The sequence below is a fragment of the Typopeltis vanoorti genome, chromosome 1, assembly GCF_054136105.1.
Source record: "Typopeltis vanoorti isolate ZY-2024b chromosome 1, IOZ_Tvanoo_1.0, whole genome shotgun sequence".
NCBI classification, from domain to species: Eukaryota; Metazoa; Arthropoda; class Arachnida; order Uropygi; family Thelyphonidae; genus Typopeltis; species Typopeltis vanoorti.
In genome coordinates, this window is record NC_143549.1 from 129,742,698 (window position 1) to 129,756,583 (window position 13,886).

A 13,886-nucleotide genomic window follows, 5' to 3' on the forward strand; every position below is an offset into this window, starting at 1 on the left:
TTATCTACCCATCTTCCATGACATGACATGAACGAACGGCCAAAGAGAAACGTGGCCATTCAGCTTATAAGAGAGAAAGAAATCTTATCTTATCCACATCTTCTTATTCACATATCCAGGATTATTATAAGAATCCTGGATATGTGCTTACTTCCAAGCCATGTACATTTGGCGAAAAACACCCTCATTATCAAAATGAGGTTTTTTTTTCCAGGATAAGGAGATTGTTCCTATGTCTTTCTTGCGAAATATCGATGTTAGGATATTGGTTTTCTGTTTTGATAATATAACAGTAGCGCCATCTGGATGAACCAGACCAAAACTATTGCAATCAATGCAAAACTATTTGCAATCAATGACCTTAAACAGTGATTCTGAACAATATAATCATGAAATAGGGAAGGTATTCATAATAAAGGTTTATTTTCTTGATCCTGAGAATTAGTAATAATATTTTTGGTTTACAGATCAAGTGTTGATCGAAGTACCTGCATTTCAGCTCCTCTCACCACATCTCACATAAATTCAGCATTTTACACATGTTAAAGAATAGAGCGATTCGCATCACAACAGACAATGAGACCCTTCGAGATGAGTTAACATTAATTTCCAACAATCTGTACTTGAATGGCTATCCAAGAAGACTAGTCAATAAAGTCTGAACCACCACAAAAAGAACAAGAAGATGTTCAATATATAAAACCTATTGTAATTCCGTTTGTAAGTGGCATCTCCTACAAGCTCGCCAGCCTCCTCAATCAACACAAAATAAGAGTAACATTTAAACCAATAGAATCTATTCGTACACTACTAAGATCTCCAAAAGACAACCACCCTTTCTATAAATATGCTGGAGTTTATAATATTCCATGCTCGTGTGGCTCTAGTTACATCGGAAAGACTGAGAATCCTCAAAATCAGGCCAAAGGAACACATTGGCTATGTCAAAAAATGAAAACCCTAATCAGAACTTTAAAAACGGAAGAAATGAACTTTAATACAAACTACAGAAAGTTCCTTAGCAACAGTTAGCTAACCTTTTACACGCGATACGCGTTTCACGCACGTTCGATACTATTCTATTTGTAATTATTCTAGTCAGTGTTTTACAGTTATTTTTGTAAGTTTTGCAGTTACGCATAATTGTGAGATTGTTTAAACTTATAAGTGCCCTGAATATGCCAACAGTTAAAGTGTGGCGAAACTAGTTGGTTCAGTTTAATAAAATTGATCAACACTTGATCTGTAAACCAAAAATATTATTAGGGAAGGTATTATTTGTGTCAATTTGAAGTAACACGATTCACCATTACTTGTGTTGAATGCTCTAGAAAAGGTGGAATATATTTTCTGAGTGATTGCAATAGAAAAATACTTAATTAGACTTTATAAGTAATTCCTTCCTAGAACATATTAGTAGTGCAATATTCTATATGGATTTGTAATGATATTTGACAATGTCTTTGGTATGATAAAACGTTTCATGATAAACTACGACCGTTTCACTAATTTGCTGATGTCAATTTCAGGACACGCGAAGCAGAATTCGTTCTGGAAAAGGCGCTGCAGCAAGACGAAGAAGATCCCAACATGCTTTATAACGTAAGTATGTCAAGCATTAAGCCACAGTTTGCTCACACTTAATTTCACAAACAGTATCGAGACTGAAACTATGAACTTAAAATAAATTCCGCATTTATGGAGCCCAAAACAGATCCTTGTTTGAAGGAGGTTTCTGTGCGCTTAACTCATTTATTCTAACCATTTCATTACCGATAGCTGTAATCGCAAGCAGTAGCTTGTCCAAAAATTTCACTCTACACAAAACAGTGTTGTCTATCGAAAGAATCAGTCTCGACACTTGATGATGACACCTCGTGTGAGAAGAGATCTATTTTCCATCTTTACTGTAATTGTATATAATTTTATGTATATAAATTGTAATGGTATTTGTAGAATTTTCTCTTAAGATTTTTCTCCCTTTTTCTTAGCTAGGTATTGTGCTGACAGAACAAGGCAAGGCCAACGAAGCTTTGACTCTCTTCAACAGGGCGTTAAACTACGATCCTCATCATGAGGTAATCCACTTGATCAAGATTACTCCTTGCTGTAATGAGATTGACTCTCTAGTTAACTCATGTGTTGTATATATTATTGTGTTAGAGCAAGCGCGTACTCTGTAATAAAGGCAAACTAGCATGCATTAGATTAATTGAATTTCCAATTGAATTTCCAAGTAATATCTACAGAAAATAACTAAAAAAAAATATGATGTTTCCACTTGAACTCTTTAAATGGTAGAAATAGTCAAATTCATCTATATGAGTGGGGATTGCAACTTTTTTTTTTTTTTTTTTGTACTTCTTGGTCATATTCCACCCGATTCGTTAACAAGGAGTTAACAAATAGTCTATTAGGAACAAAAAAAAGAACTATTTTTGAATTTAATATATATAAGTATACGCATTTATTAATTGTATTGAATATTTTAAATCGTATAGTGTAAAGAATTTGCCTTTGCCTTTTTATACAAGAGTTAACCTATTATTTTTAAATATTAATAATAAGTAAAAATATAGTTTAAAGTTTCATAACAACCGATACATACATTACATTAGCCAGGCGCTATCAGCCCGGGGGGACTTTGGGCCTCAAGCACCACATGTCGCCACTGGGCACGGTCCTCTGCGACTGTCCGCCACGATCTGGTCTCCAGCCCGACAGCCTGCAGGTCTTCCTTCTCCTGATCTGCCCATCTCCTTCTCGATCTCTCTGGAGGAGTCCCTGATCGGGGTAGGGCCTCCCACACTTGTCTCACAGTCCTTTCGGGATCCATACGGTACAGATGCCCCAGCTACTGAAGACGACGGGCCTGCAGCTCCATCAAGACGTCTGCCGAGTTGTATAAAACGTGTATGGCAGCATTGGACCGCCTCCTCCAGACTCCGTCTGCCATGACCCCTCTATAGGTACGTCGTAGCATCTTGTTCTCGAATACTCTCGGGTGATCGGCTTGTCTCGCAGTGAGAGTCCACGCTTCAGCACCGTAGAGGAGAACAGGCCTGATCAAAGTCTTGTATAGTCCCACCTTTGTAGTCCAAGACAGCAAGCGCGAGGCGAAAAGGAGACGCACCTGATAATAGGCCACATTCGCAGCATTTATCCGATTCTGGACATCATCCTCAACTTTGTTGTCTTCAGTCACAAAAAGAACCCAACTACCTAAATACGTTCACCCTCTCAAACTGTGCAGCTCCCTCTGGATCTTGAGCAGCATGGCGACTCATAAAAAGGTATTTTGTCTTCTCGGCGTTTATCTTCAGGCCAACTTCTTCTGCAGCTTCTTCGATAGCAGTAACCAATGCCACTGCGTGGTCCCATTGATGCGCCATGACGTTCAGGTCGTCCGCGTAGCCAAGATCCAAATATAACAAAAACAAAGTAGCCAAATATAACAACCAATACTGACGTAAATAATATTTTCCGATCTATTCAGTGAAAAAATATTAAAAAATATTAAAACAAATAAAAAATAATAAATAAATTTTATAGTTCGAAAATATTTCATATGGGCTCATTTGGCATGTTTTGAATATCTCTTGATATATTTTGTTGGTTGCATAAAATCCACTGAAGGATTGCAGGCAACTAGATGAAAGTGAATTGTTGCCACTCATAGCCGCTATTGAAATACTCTCTTAAGTGTAGTCTGTTTCGTCGATATATCCGCGAAAGTACTTCGAAATACTTAGAAAATTTAACGTGAATACGTTATAATCATTGCTGTTACCGCGCTGATTATAAATCACTGAACGTACTCAGGCTAATTTATCCAATATTACCGGTATGCCATGCGGCAACCAGTCTTTAAGTACATCACAATTTTATGGGTCGCTAATTCACGGAAGTATCGTGTGTGTGATGGGAAGCTTATTAAGAATGTTAAATAGATGGCGCAATGCTGCGAGTTCTTTTCTGTTCGCTGTCACATGACTGATTGATTATTTTTCCCATTTTTCAGCCTTCTCTGCTTGCTTCGGCGAGGTTGATACAAGTCGAGGGATTGTACCAGTTGCAAGACGTTGCAGTTCAAAGGTAATTAACACCTTTTTATAAAATCAGTACTATTGACTACGTATGTGAATTATGAAACACACGCCCCCAAGTGGACGGAAGAGAGCTAAAGTTATTTAGAGCGAAGAATAGATGTTCTGTTTGAATTATCGAGTATTATATATCGATATGCAGGGGGGGGGCTAACTATTTTATTTCAAAATTTAATAAAACCTTAATTAGTCATCATACTTTTATATAAATTGGAATTGCTATTTTAAATCAGCAAATATAAGAAAAACTTAAATTGATATTCCGTAGATAGATAGATAGAGAGAATGAGATTTCTATCATCTAGTGTAATCGACTGGGAACAAAAATATTCAATACAGAAACTAAATACATCAAAATGTCGCTGCCACCTCGTGCATATGCTAATACCGAAACCTTTTCTCACTATTTGGCAGCAGACTTAACCTGATAGCTCTCTTTCATTCTTACTTTGATCATTTTAATTATTTTGCTTTAATTTTTTTGTCGGAATTTATCAAAATTATTATTTCACTCTTTATTTAATTTTTCTTTATTAAAATATATTAGGAAAAGGTCCAGTTAAATTAGTGTTGACAACCGTTATATTAGTAGTGCAGAATCTATGGCGTACAGCGGCATATGCGGAACAAATATAATGGTGGTGGCTCGCCACCAAACTATCCCCAGAGCCTAAATTTGTATTAATAAGTTTAGGGGAGGAAACAAACGATTCATATTGTGGTTTTTATTTTGTAAACACATGCTTCGTAATAAGTTATTTAATACCCTGTTGTCAAACATAAAATTAACATTTTTTGGGGAATAAAGTTTTTTTGCAATTTCAATTCTAGACATTCCAATCAAAATTGATGTTTGAATCTCTGAAACATGAATTTTTTTCTTAGTGAGCGCGGGCACGCACGAACATACACATATTCTTATGAAATATACTAATTGTTACTAAATATTTATTTAAAAAGGATAAATATACATGTAAAGGTGTATCAATGAAGGAGTATCGTGACTATTGAAGAATAATATTATGTGTAAATGGTCAAAGATTTGTAAAAGAAATGTCATTAAGAATAAGGAATAAAATAGGTAAGTTTTGCTCTAAGAGAAATGTTGGAGAGACTAGGAATTTGATAAAGCACATTTATTGCTTTTCTGATTTGTAAAAAGCCTTAAATTTCGTTTAAGGTAAAAAACAAAAATAGGAAATATCGGTATAGGAAAATAAGAAATAATTATGCTCAAGAATATGTATGTTAAATGTTAGAGCTGTGTGAAGACTAAATTTGATCATTGGAAGTGTGGTTTACACTTAATAATGGAGTGTGACAAAGTAGTATCTTATCTCCATTCCTGTTCAGTGTGGTGATGATGAAGAGTGTACGGTTAATGACCAGAAAAGAGAAACAGCTATGTTTGCAGATAACGTGGTGATTTGAGCATATTCAGAAGAAGAGGGGGATACAAGAGAAATTGGATAAATGAAAGAGTGTGACACAGAAATATGAATTACATATTAATAGCAAAAAGAATAATAACAGGTTTTAAATCGTAGAAAAAATGTACAAGTTAATGATTTTAGACTCAAAGCGCAAGTCTTGAAGAGTATTACAGACTTTGGATATTTGGAAAGTATAATTTCAAGTGATGGGAAGAGTTTAAATAAGGAGATAATGAAGAGAATCTCACTAGGACAGTTTTTAACAGCGTAAGTAAATCTAATTTGAGAATGTGAGGACCCACTGAAGTGTAAGCTTTTAATTAGCAAATTCCTTAAATGTTCTCAAATTCCTGTATCAAAACAGAAAGAAAGACTGCATATTTTTTGCTGCTTATTTTACTTTTTGCCCCTTTTATTTTATGCAGCAAAGACACGAAGATTAACACAAAAATGTAGGCTTAAGTAGAATACAAGCAATAGAAATGAAAGTTCTGGGGATAATGTCGACGAAAAAAAAAACGAAGAAAGAAAATAAATGAAATATAGACATTAGAAATATCTTATTTAATCTTTTGAGAGTAAAAAATGTTAAAGAAATGCTTGCGAACCGAACTGCGGCATGAAATGGTTTAGACGTGTAGTTAGAATGTCATTATCAAGAATACCAAAAAAAAAAGAATGCGTGGAATGAAAAAAAATTAAAATTGAGTGAAAAAGACCAAGAAGAAGAATACAAAAATGTGGAGAGACCATATTTGGTCTCTCCACAAACCGAACGTATTCTATGCTTACATTTAAAAAGGTATTTTTACACACGCTTTGGACTATTTCTTTCTTCCATTTTAGTTTTAATTCATTATGGCAAGCCTGAAAGAAAAATAAAGTTTTAACTAATTTTTAATAGTTAAATTGAATTTTATTGGTGCATTGTAAACCTGTGGACCTGGTAGTTTGCATTTCCCTTCTCGATTTTGTAACCCCAAAGACAAATACTAAGGTGCTATAAATTCCTTTATATGGGTGAAATTCATATTAAAAACGTTACAAGTAGGCAGTCTTAACTGGACTCGAAAATCTTATTTTTATATTTTAAATTAAGGTGATATAAAATCCATATTGTTTTAAAACCGAATAAGAAACTCAAAGATTGGAATCAGAGAGTTTCATGCCGAATATAGTAAACTATAAAGTATCGGCGATCACTAGCGTGAGCTAATGCAAGTGACCCTAGTACGTAGTACAATATCGGACAACTCGTTGCAAAGATGGGGAAAGTTCAGATCGCTATTCTTAGGTATTTTCCATAATGTAAAAACCCATTTCCTAGGAAATGTATGCTGTTATTACATTATGGAGGGAGGTCACTACCCAGACCAGTTTCAGCCTTTTTTGAGGCTTCATCAGTGAGTAGCTAAACCAAATAGATACCAAAGGGTATAGCGAAAAGAACGCAATTTTATTCCAATCTTTGAGTTTCTTATTCGGTTTTAAAACAATGTGGATTTTATATCTCCTTAATTTAAAATATTGTTTATATCGCCGAAATGAAGCTTATTAGCTCTTTATATTTAAGTAACTTATTTTTATATTTTTTGGGAGTTTGTCCTGAAAAGGTTCTCCGTCACTGTGCTAAATAATAATGATTTTCAACATTCATTTATTTATTTCTCTTTATTAAAAAAAATCTCATACACCTGAAGAATAAGTGATTGGGCTCTTTTTTTTAGACATGATCCTTTTAGACATTCTGTTCATCAGCTTGTAATAATATAAAGCAGGTATTTTGGATCATTATTCCTTTTCAACATAAATACTAGTCCACATACCGCTGTTAGATGTTCTAATTTGGCCTGCACCTGACACTCCACTTCATCTTAAGATGTTTTACTGATCTGATATCCGGACACTCTGATGATCAGTTGAGGCTTTTTTCCCCACAGTATTTTCCTCACACTATGCTGCTGTTTGCGCCCACATGGAGTAAGAAAACTGTCACAATGTAGGAAGCATTGTATTATCCAGAAAAATGTTGTAATCTGCCTGCTCTTGGGCACCGTACCCAAAATCCTGATCCAAACCAGGAGAAACAACTCCAGATATCTCTACTAGCAAACTTCACAACTGGAATCATTTTTTTTAATCACACATAGTGATGAAAATCATATTCTGCCATCTAAAGACATTCCGAAATATCCATGACATAACGGGATTCGAATCCACTGCTTTGGTTACATTGCACACACGCTATTCACACATTTCTGGAATTTTCAAAAAAAAAAAAAAAAAAAAGACGTGACATAACAAAAAAAAAAAAAATACGACAAATAACTTGTAAACGAATGGAAATAATTTGAAAAAAAAAAATTCACAAATAGAAGAATTATTGTACAAATTTATTTCTTTTATCTTAATTAGTGATATATAAAGCCAAAAGACTTCAATTTGGAATAACCAAGATATTATAATAGAGGACATTATAGATCCATTCATATTTTATAGAGAAATATAGAAAGTTTTGAAATTTACCAAAGAGCTAATGAGAATATGGCCTTCGGCATTGGAGTCGCTTTCGTTTTCGCTGCTTAAAATATATTTATTTTTTTTAAATTCTTTTCTAAAGTGAGCGTATTACTGAAAATTGTCTTAGTGAATGTCTCTTGAATCTTTCTTCTTCTTATTTATTTTTTTTTTTTTTTTACCCCTAGGTTGCGCCGTGTCGCAGAATTAGGACTAGCCGACGAGACTGTATACTTTAACCTCGGCATGTTAGCTGTGAAGGTGGGAGATTATCACAGCGCGGAGGAATGGTTTCGGCAAGCATTACAGGTAAGAAAGAAAATGCGGTGCTTCCATCGTTATCACTTTATGGTGTTCAACCACAAAAAGAATACAAGTTGCAAGCAAATTCATGCTCCGTTACCCTGGCATCGTGGATCTTACGTGAAAATTTAAGCATCATTAGAAAACTCACATGTTAATTTTGAAAGGCGCTAAGGGAAAACGAAAATTTCCTACAGATAAAAGTCAGTCAACTTTCACATTTTCATTATCATAAGTTATGGAACACTATAAATGAAAAAATGTCTTTACTGACAGAAATCAATAACCTATTTATACAACATTTGGCTTATTGACTACTTCAGTTAAACTGTGAAAGGATTTCTACGAATTCCTGGATAAAAGTTAGTGATATTGTGCTTGAATTTTTCTTTCAAGTATTACTCAGTTCTACTAATGGAGAGGGCCATTTTGGTTGTATCTTAATTCTACATTTCAGTTCATCCTACAGATTTATACCTTGTTTAATTCAGATCCGAGATATCTAGTGACAGCTGTTTGAGTGAAGTATTTCGGCCATTCTTCCTTCAGCATGCCCAGTTCACGTACCCTTGTTGGATGCACTGCTCTGAGCTACATCTGACATTCCACTTCATCCGGGACCTTCTGAAGGTCATTAAAGTTTTATCAGCATCACTTCTTAAGAAGTGTGACATTATCAATTGAAGCAATACATATCCATCTGTATTCATCTTTCCAGGCATTACAACTAAAGGTCTGCGTCCATATAAAGAGAACCAGCTCAGACCATCACACTTCCATCAGAAAACTTTATATCTAGATATTTTACGTTCCCTGTGAATTTCTCACACTCACCCTCGTCCATCTGATGTGATTCATCGCTCTGTACTCAGCAAACGTTTCACTGGACAATCATGAGGAAAGAGCATCAATGTAATCTATGCTGTTTGTTGCCATGGTTGATGTCTGGCTTATGTGCAGCCGCCCTTACTTGGAAACTGAGAACGTACAGATTTTTGCATAGCGTTCTGCTACTCACCTGAATTCGTGTATAGTTCTGAATTAATCCTCGATTTTTACTTTGGAGTACTTAGATTTCCATACCATTCTTCTGGGCATTATTCGCTCCTTTGATATTAGCATACGGATTATTATTCCTATGTGTTTCCTGAGTTAAGTGGCATGCTCACATTTCCATTGGCTGATAATGTTGCTTCCAGGTGATTTTAAGTGAATCACTTTTACCTTTGTCAAGAATACATAAAAATGCCACTGATATGTCACCCCATGTTAATATGCATTTCGAAGTCGATAAGTTCTCCCATTGCACTGAGTGCATGCAAGTGTACAGTTGAGTTAACTGAAAGAGGTACATCTTCTTGTTTATTTAATAGTTCCTCTGGTCCCTAACGTCAAGATGAAATAACCAGCTTTCTCAAGGAAAGCTAGCTTCTATGAACGATCGCTTTCCTATGCATATCCATGGCTATCTCATTGCCTTCTGAAACACTGTTAACCATCAGTGTGTGTGTGTGTGTATTATAGCTCAACATATAAGGTTGAAATAATTTCAGAGTAAATTGTCCTTATTAATCCGATTACATATTGTATTGCTCAATTCGTTAGCTTTCAGTTGTAGGTATTCCATGACTTGACTTCTGATAGAAAAGTTTTTGTGTTGCATGCTATTCAATTTAAATTTAACAAACTGCAATGAGTGAATCATTTTACGCTTTTTTTTTTCAAGATTTCGTATAGAAGTCAGGTGAATTTTTTTGCTTAATGTTACTTTATTTCTAAAACTTCCTTCGGAATTTTTGTAGACAAATTTCAGTTCAAATAACACTTAAAGAGACACGAAGAAGTGTAATTTGACTTTGTTGTTCAGTAAGTCAGAACATGAAAAAGCGTAGAAAGCTGTCGGCATTTAAAAATATTCAATTAAATATATTGATAATCAAGTAATGCGAGTATCGTTAATTTGTATTTTGTGTAGATACAAACTGTGTATCAACTGTTTTCGTGGGTCTTTTTTTAACCCGGCGTTAGTAAGATAGGGGTGTCACAGACCCCCAAAGATTTTAAATTGACTATAACTTTTTAACAACGCGTGGCAGTGAGTCATGCTTCAACTTCCCCTCCCTTGACCCGCTACTCGACGATAGACGACAGGCTGTTGCGCGCAAGCAAGTTAGTGTACAGAGGTGTAACGTGTGCTGTGTGCACCAAACCCCACCTTACCAAAAGTGTGACTATATTTACTTTCGAAACGCAAGTTGTTTTCATGTATATTCTACTAAAATATTATCGTTTCTTCTATATTTTTACATACCAACTATAAGCAAATATGTTTTCGTAAATATTTAGAGGGTATTTTGAGAATAATTTCTTTTTTTTTTTACCAGATGAGTTACATCAAGTTATAGATGACGCTTTGACAGACGAAGAGCCATTTAGCGGAGATGATAGTGAAATTGATTTAGAATTAGTCAGTAACCATGAGTCTGATACAGAACAAGACTGCGAGGAAGAATCTTCAGAAGAAGAATCCACTAATATTGATTAAAAAGATATGGATTTCTATAATATACTACATTATTTGGGTGGGTCTGTGGGACTCCACCTTACCACTTTTGTTACATTTTCCCACCTCACCAGCGCCGGGTTTAAAAAAAGTAATTTAAGCATAACGTTATTCTGCCAAATAGTCAAAAACATTTTGACTGTTTAATTCGCTGAGCATGTGGTAGATACAAACTGTGTCACAGATAGAAAAAATAATACAAATGAATTCTCTAAATATTTTATTCTCCAAAGTAAGTGCACTCTTGCGGTTCAAATTTTTTTTTAAAAAAATTGGTACGCAGCGGCACTCCATGATTCACCATCGTTGCAGTTGAGTGCATTTTTGCTGATGGACAAAACGAGAAGTGATGTGAATACACAACCAACTTGCGCCATGTTGTGTTCCTAATCGTAATTAGCATTATTTCGATTTATTGTTGCGTGCATTCTATGGTCGAGTTTTCGGGTATCTTCTTCTTCTTAAGTATTCTACAATTAAGCAGGTCTTCTTTTAGTAGCAAAAACTTTCCTTCCATTTTCTTCTGTTCTGAGCCTTCTCTTTCAGGGTTGTGTCTCCATTCAGCACGTCATTTAGCATTCTTCTTCTAAGTCTTTTTCCTTCTAGTTTTCCTTCAATGGCATCTCTGATTATTCAATTGGACATATCCTGAGAGGATCCTCTCAGGATATGTCCAATCCAATTTCCCTTTCATATATATATATATATATATATATATATAGTGCTAAAAATACCAATTTCTTCCTGGATAAAAAAAAACTTAAAAAAACCTTCTTAGTCAAGGATTAAAATAATATAATGAAGGTTTCAGGCGCCTCTAGTCCAATTACATAAAAAAATAAAAAGAGATGCCATGGATGCTCCGCTATCGAGCTACATGAAATCTCTTTGAGTTTCATTTCCCTTTTTTTCTCTTGGAACAATTTCAGTTTTATCAGGAGATTTTACGATCTGGTTAAAAATATTTAAAAATACAAGTTCATATCAACAAGAACCTGTAATACGTATATTTTTAACTTACACACAGATACAAAAAAAAATGCGCGTTACAGTGGAGCAGAGGAATTCTAGGTCTACAGAATGATTGATTAAAACAAGCATATGGAATAGAGAAATTATGTTTAATTTTCTTACCAACAAATTTGTTATTTTTCCTTTTTGTGCAACTAATTTTTTTTTTTTTTTTCAGAGAAGAAGGAACTTTCCTGAAGCTCTGTTCAATATGGCTCTGTTACTGTACAAAGATAGTCGACCAATAGAGGCCGCTGCGTTTCTCAGGACATTACTCGAGGTAAGCATACCAGAAAATCCACAAATATGAAAAGGAACCGTATAACCTTTAAACATCAAAATCAAAGATATTTTTCAGGCATCAAAATGGAAATATGTGCTTTATTTCGACTTATCAGATTATAAATATTCAAAAGTCATTTTCTTCGTGAAAACTTGTGATGTTTATCTACTTCGGTATAAAATAATAATTTATTATAATAAATTATAATATGATATTTAATATGATACAACATAGTAAATATAATAAATATAATAATACTAATAATAATAATAATACAATATAATAAATTAATAAATATTTAATATGATACAACATAGCAAGCCTTTGAAGCATCGTTTATGTATTCATTTCAAGTATATTTCTTTCCACCATTCGACCTAGAGCTTAAAATAAAGAAAACAACTGTGACCTATTCAAATTATAAGCGAAATAGTAAAACCTAAATAATTTCCTTTCTATAAGAAAATGTGGACTTAACTGTTACCAATTACGAAGAAGATATCAATCTATAATCATCGCTTTCTTGTACTATTGTTCATTATCAAAAAAAAGGTGCAAGTTGCATTTTATGGTATCCAACAAGAGGGACACTGTTCAATTGGTTACATTAGCATGATTGATGGACAGAAAGTGGATGAGAAAAAGAAGACACCTGCAGTTGAAGATCTGCAAAAGGGACATGACTGAAACTGTTTAACGGACTGCAGAAAAGGAAATGGATAAATGAAGAGGAAGAAAATTCGTTCTATGAGTTTGGAATTGAACTGCAAAGGGATGTGGGGGGGGATAACAACTGCATATGTCTTAAAAGAATTCGAGGAGAGAGAGAGAGTGACGAAAATGACACCAATATCATTTCTAGTGAACAGTAACCATGAAAATATTTATAGAAAATGCAACAGCTGAAACTAAACACAAGCGTGAAAAAGAGCAGAATAAGTTGGTGAGAAATGGGTAAAATTAAAGAATTAAGGGTGCTGTTAAGAACATCATCACTCCAAATGTGAGAAAAGTATGCAATATTTGGACAGATTTGTGATCTGTAGTGTTACTAGAAGTTCATGGGTCGCCAGCAAAAGAGAAACCTGATTTCTTAGATGCTGAGTTTTTATATGCCAAAAAAAAACTGTAGAGTAGAGTTATCCCAAGAAGAAAAATCTCTTCATGCCCAGATTTTAGTTAGACAAGAGTAAGATCAGATACACAAAAGTACGATCGGAATAAAATAGTTCTGAATTATATTGTGAGAAAAAAAAAGAATTTTTACTATCACTGTAATTAATAGAGCAATAGTGTGGTTAATTTCATTGAATGGTTCAGAGTTCAGAATTTATGGTGTGAAAGTTAACATTTTAGAATTTTAGGTTGTTAATTTGCTTAGAAGTTTTGTTGAGTTTTGTAGTTAGGTTTGTCAAGTGAGAAAGAGGGGGGGCCTAGTGTACTGGCAACAATAAGCCTCCATATCTGAACTTGTGGATTAGATTTGCAGCAAAACAGAGAAGGTCGTTGATTAGAAGGAAGAGAATGTGTGAAATAATAAAGCAATTTTAAACCCAGCATTAGTTGCAAAGTTTGGGGCTGAAGTTTTTTCCGCGCAAAGCACACGAAACGCGCGTCCAGAGAAAAAGCTATCAACCGATTTGAAATAATATTTGATTTGAACTGATTAT

General features: G+C 34.4%; 1 protein-coding gene across 1 annotated transcript in view; it reads left to right on the forward strand.

Moving 5' to 3' along the window:
* The window catches only part of LOC150110424 (protein O-mannosyl-transferase Tmtc3-like), a 123,992-nt gene that overhangs the window by 104,948 nt on the left and 5,158 nt on the right, over positions 1 to 13,886 (forward strand). The window contains exons 10-14 of the mRNA XM_090398059.1: positions 1,530 to 1,602; positions 1,992 to 2,078; positions 4,022 to 4,095; positions 8,245 to 8,365; positions 12,112 to 12,213. Coding sequence (XP_090254185.1) covers positions 1,530 to 1,602; positions 1,992 to 2,078; positions 4,022 to 4,095; positions 8,245 to 8,365; positions 12,112 to 12,213 — 457 coding nt within the window. The remainder of the gene's footprint in view (positions 1 to 1,529; positions 1,603 to 1,991; positions 2,079 to 4,021; positions 4,096 to 8,244; positions 8,366 to 12,111; positions 12,214 to 13,886) is intronic.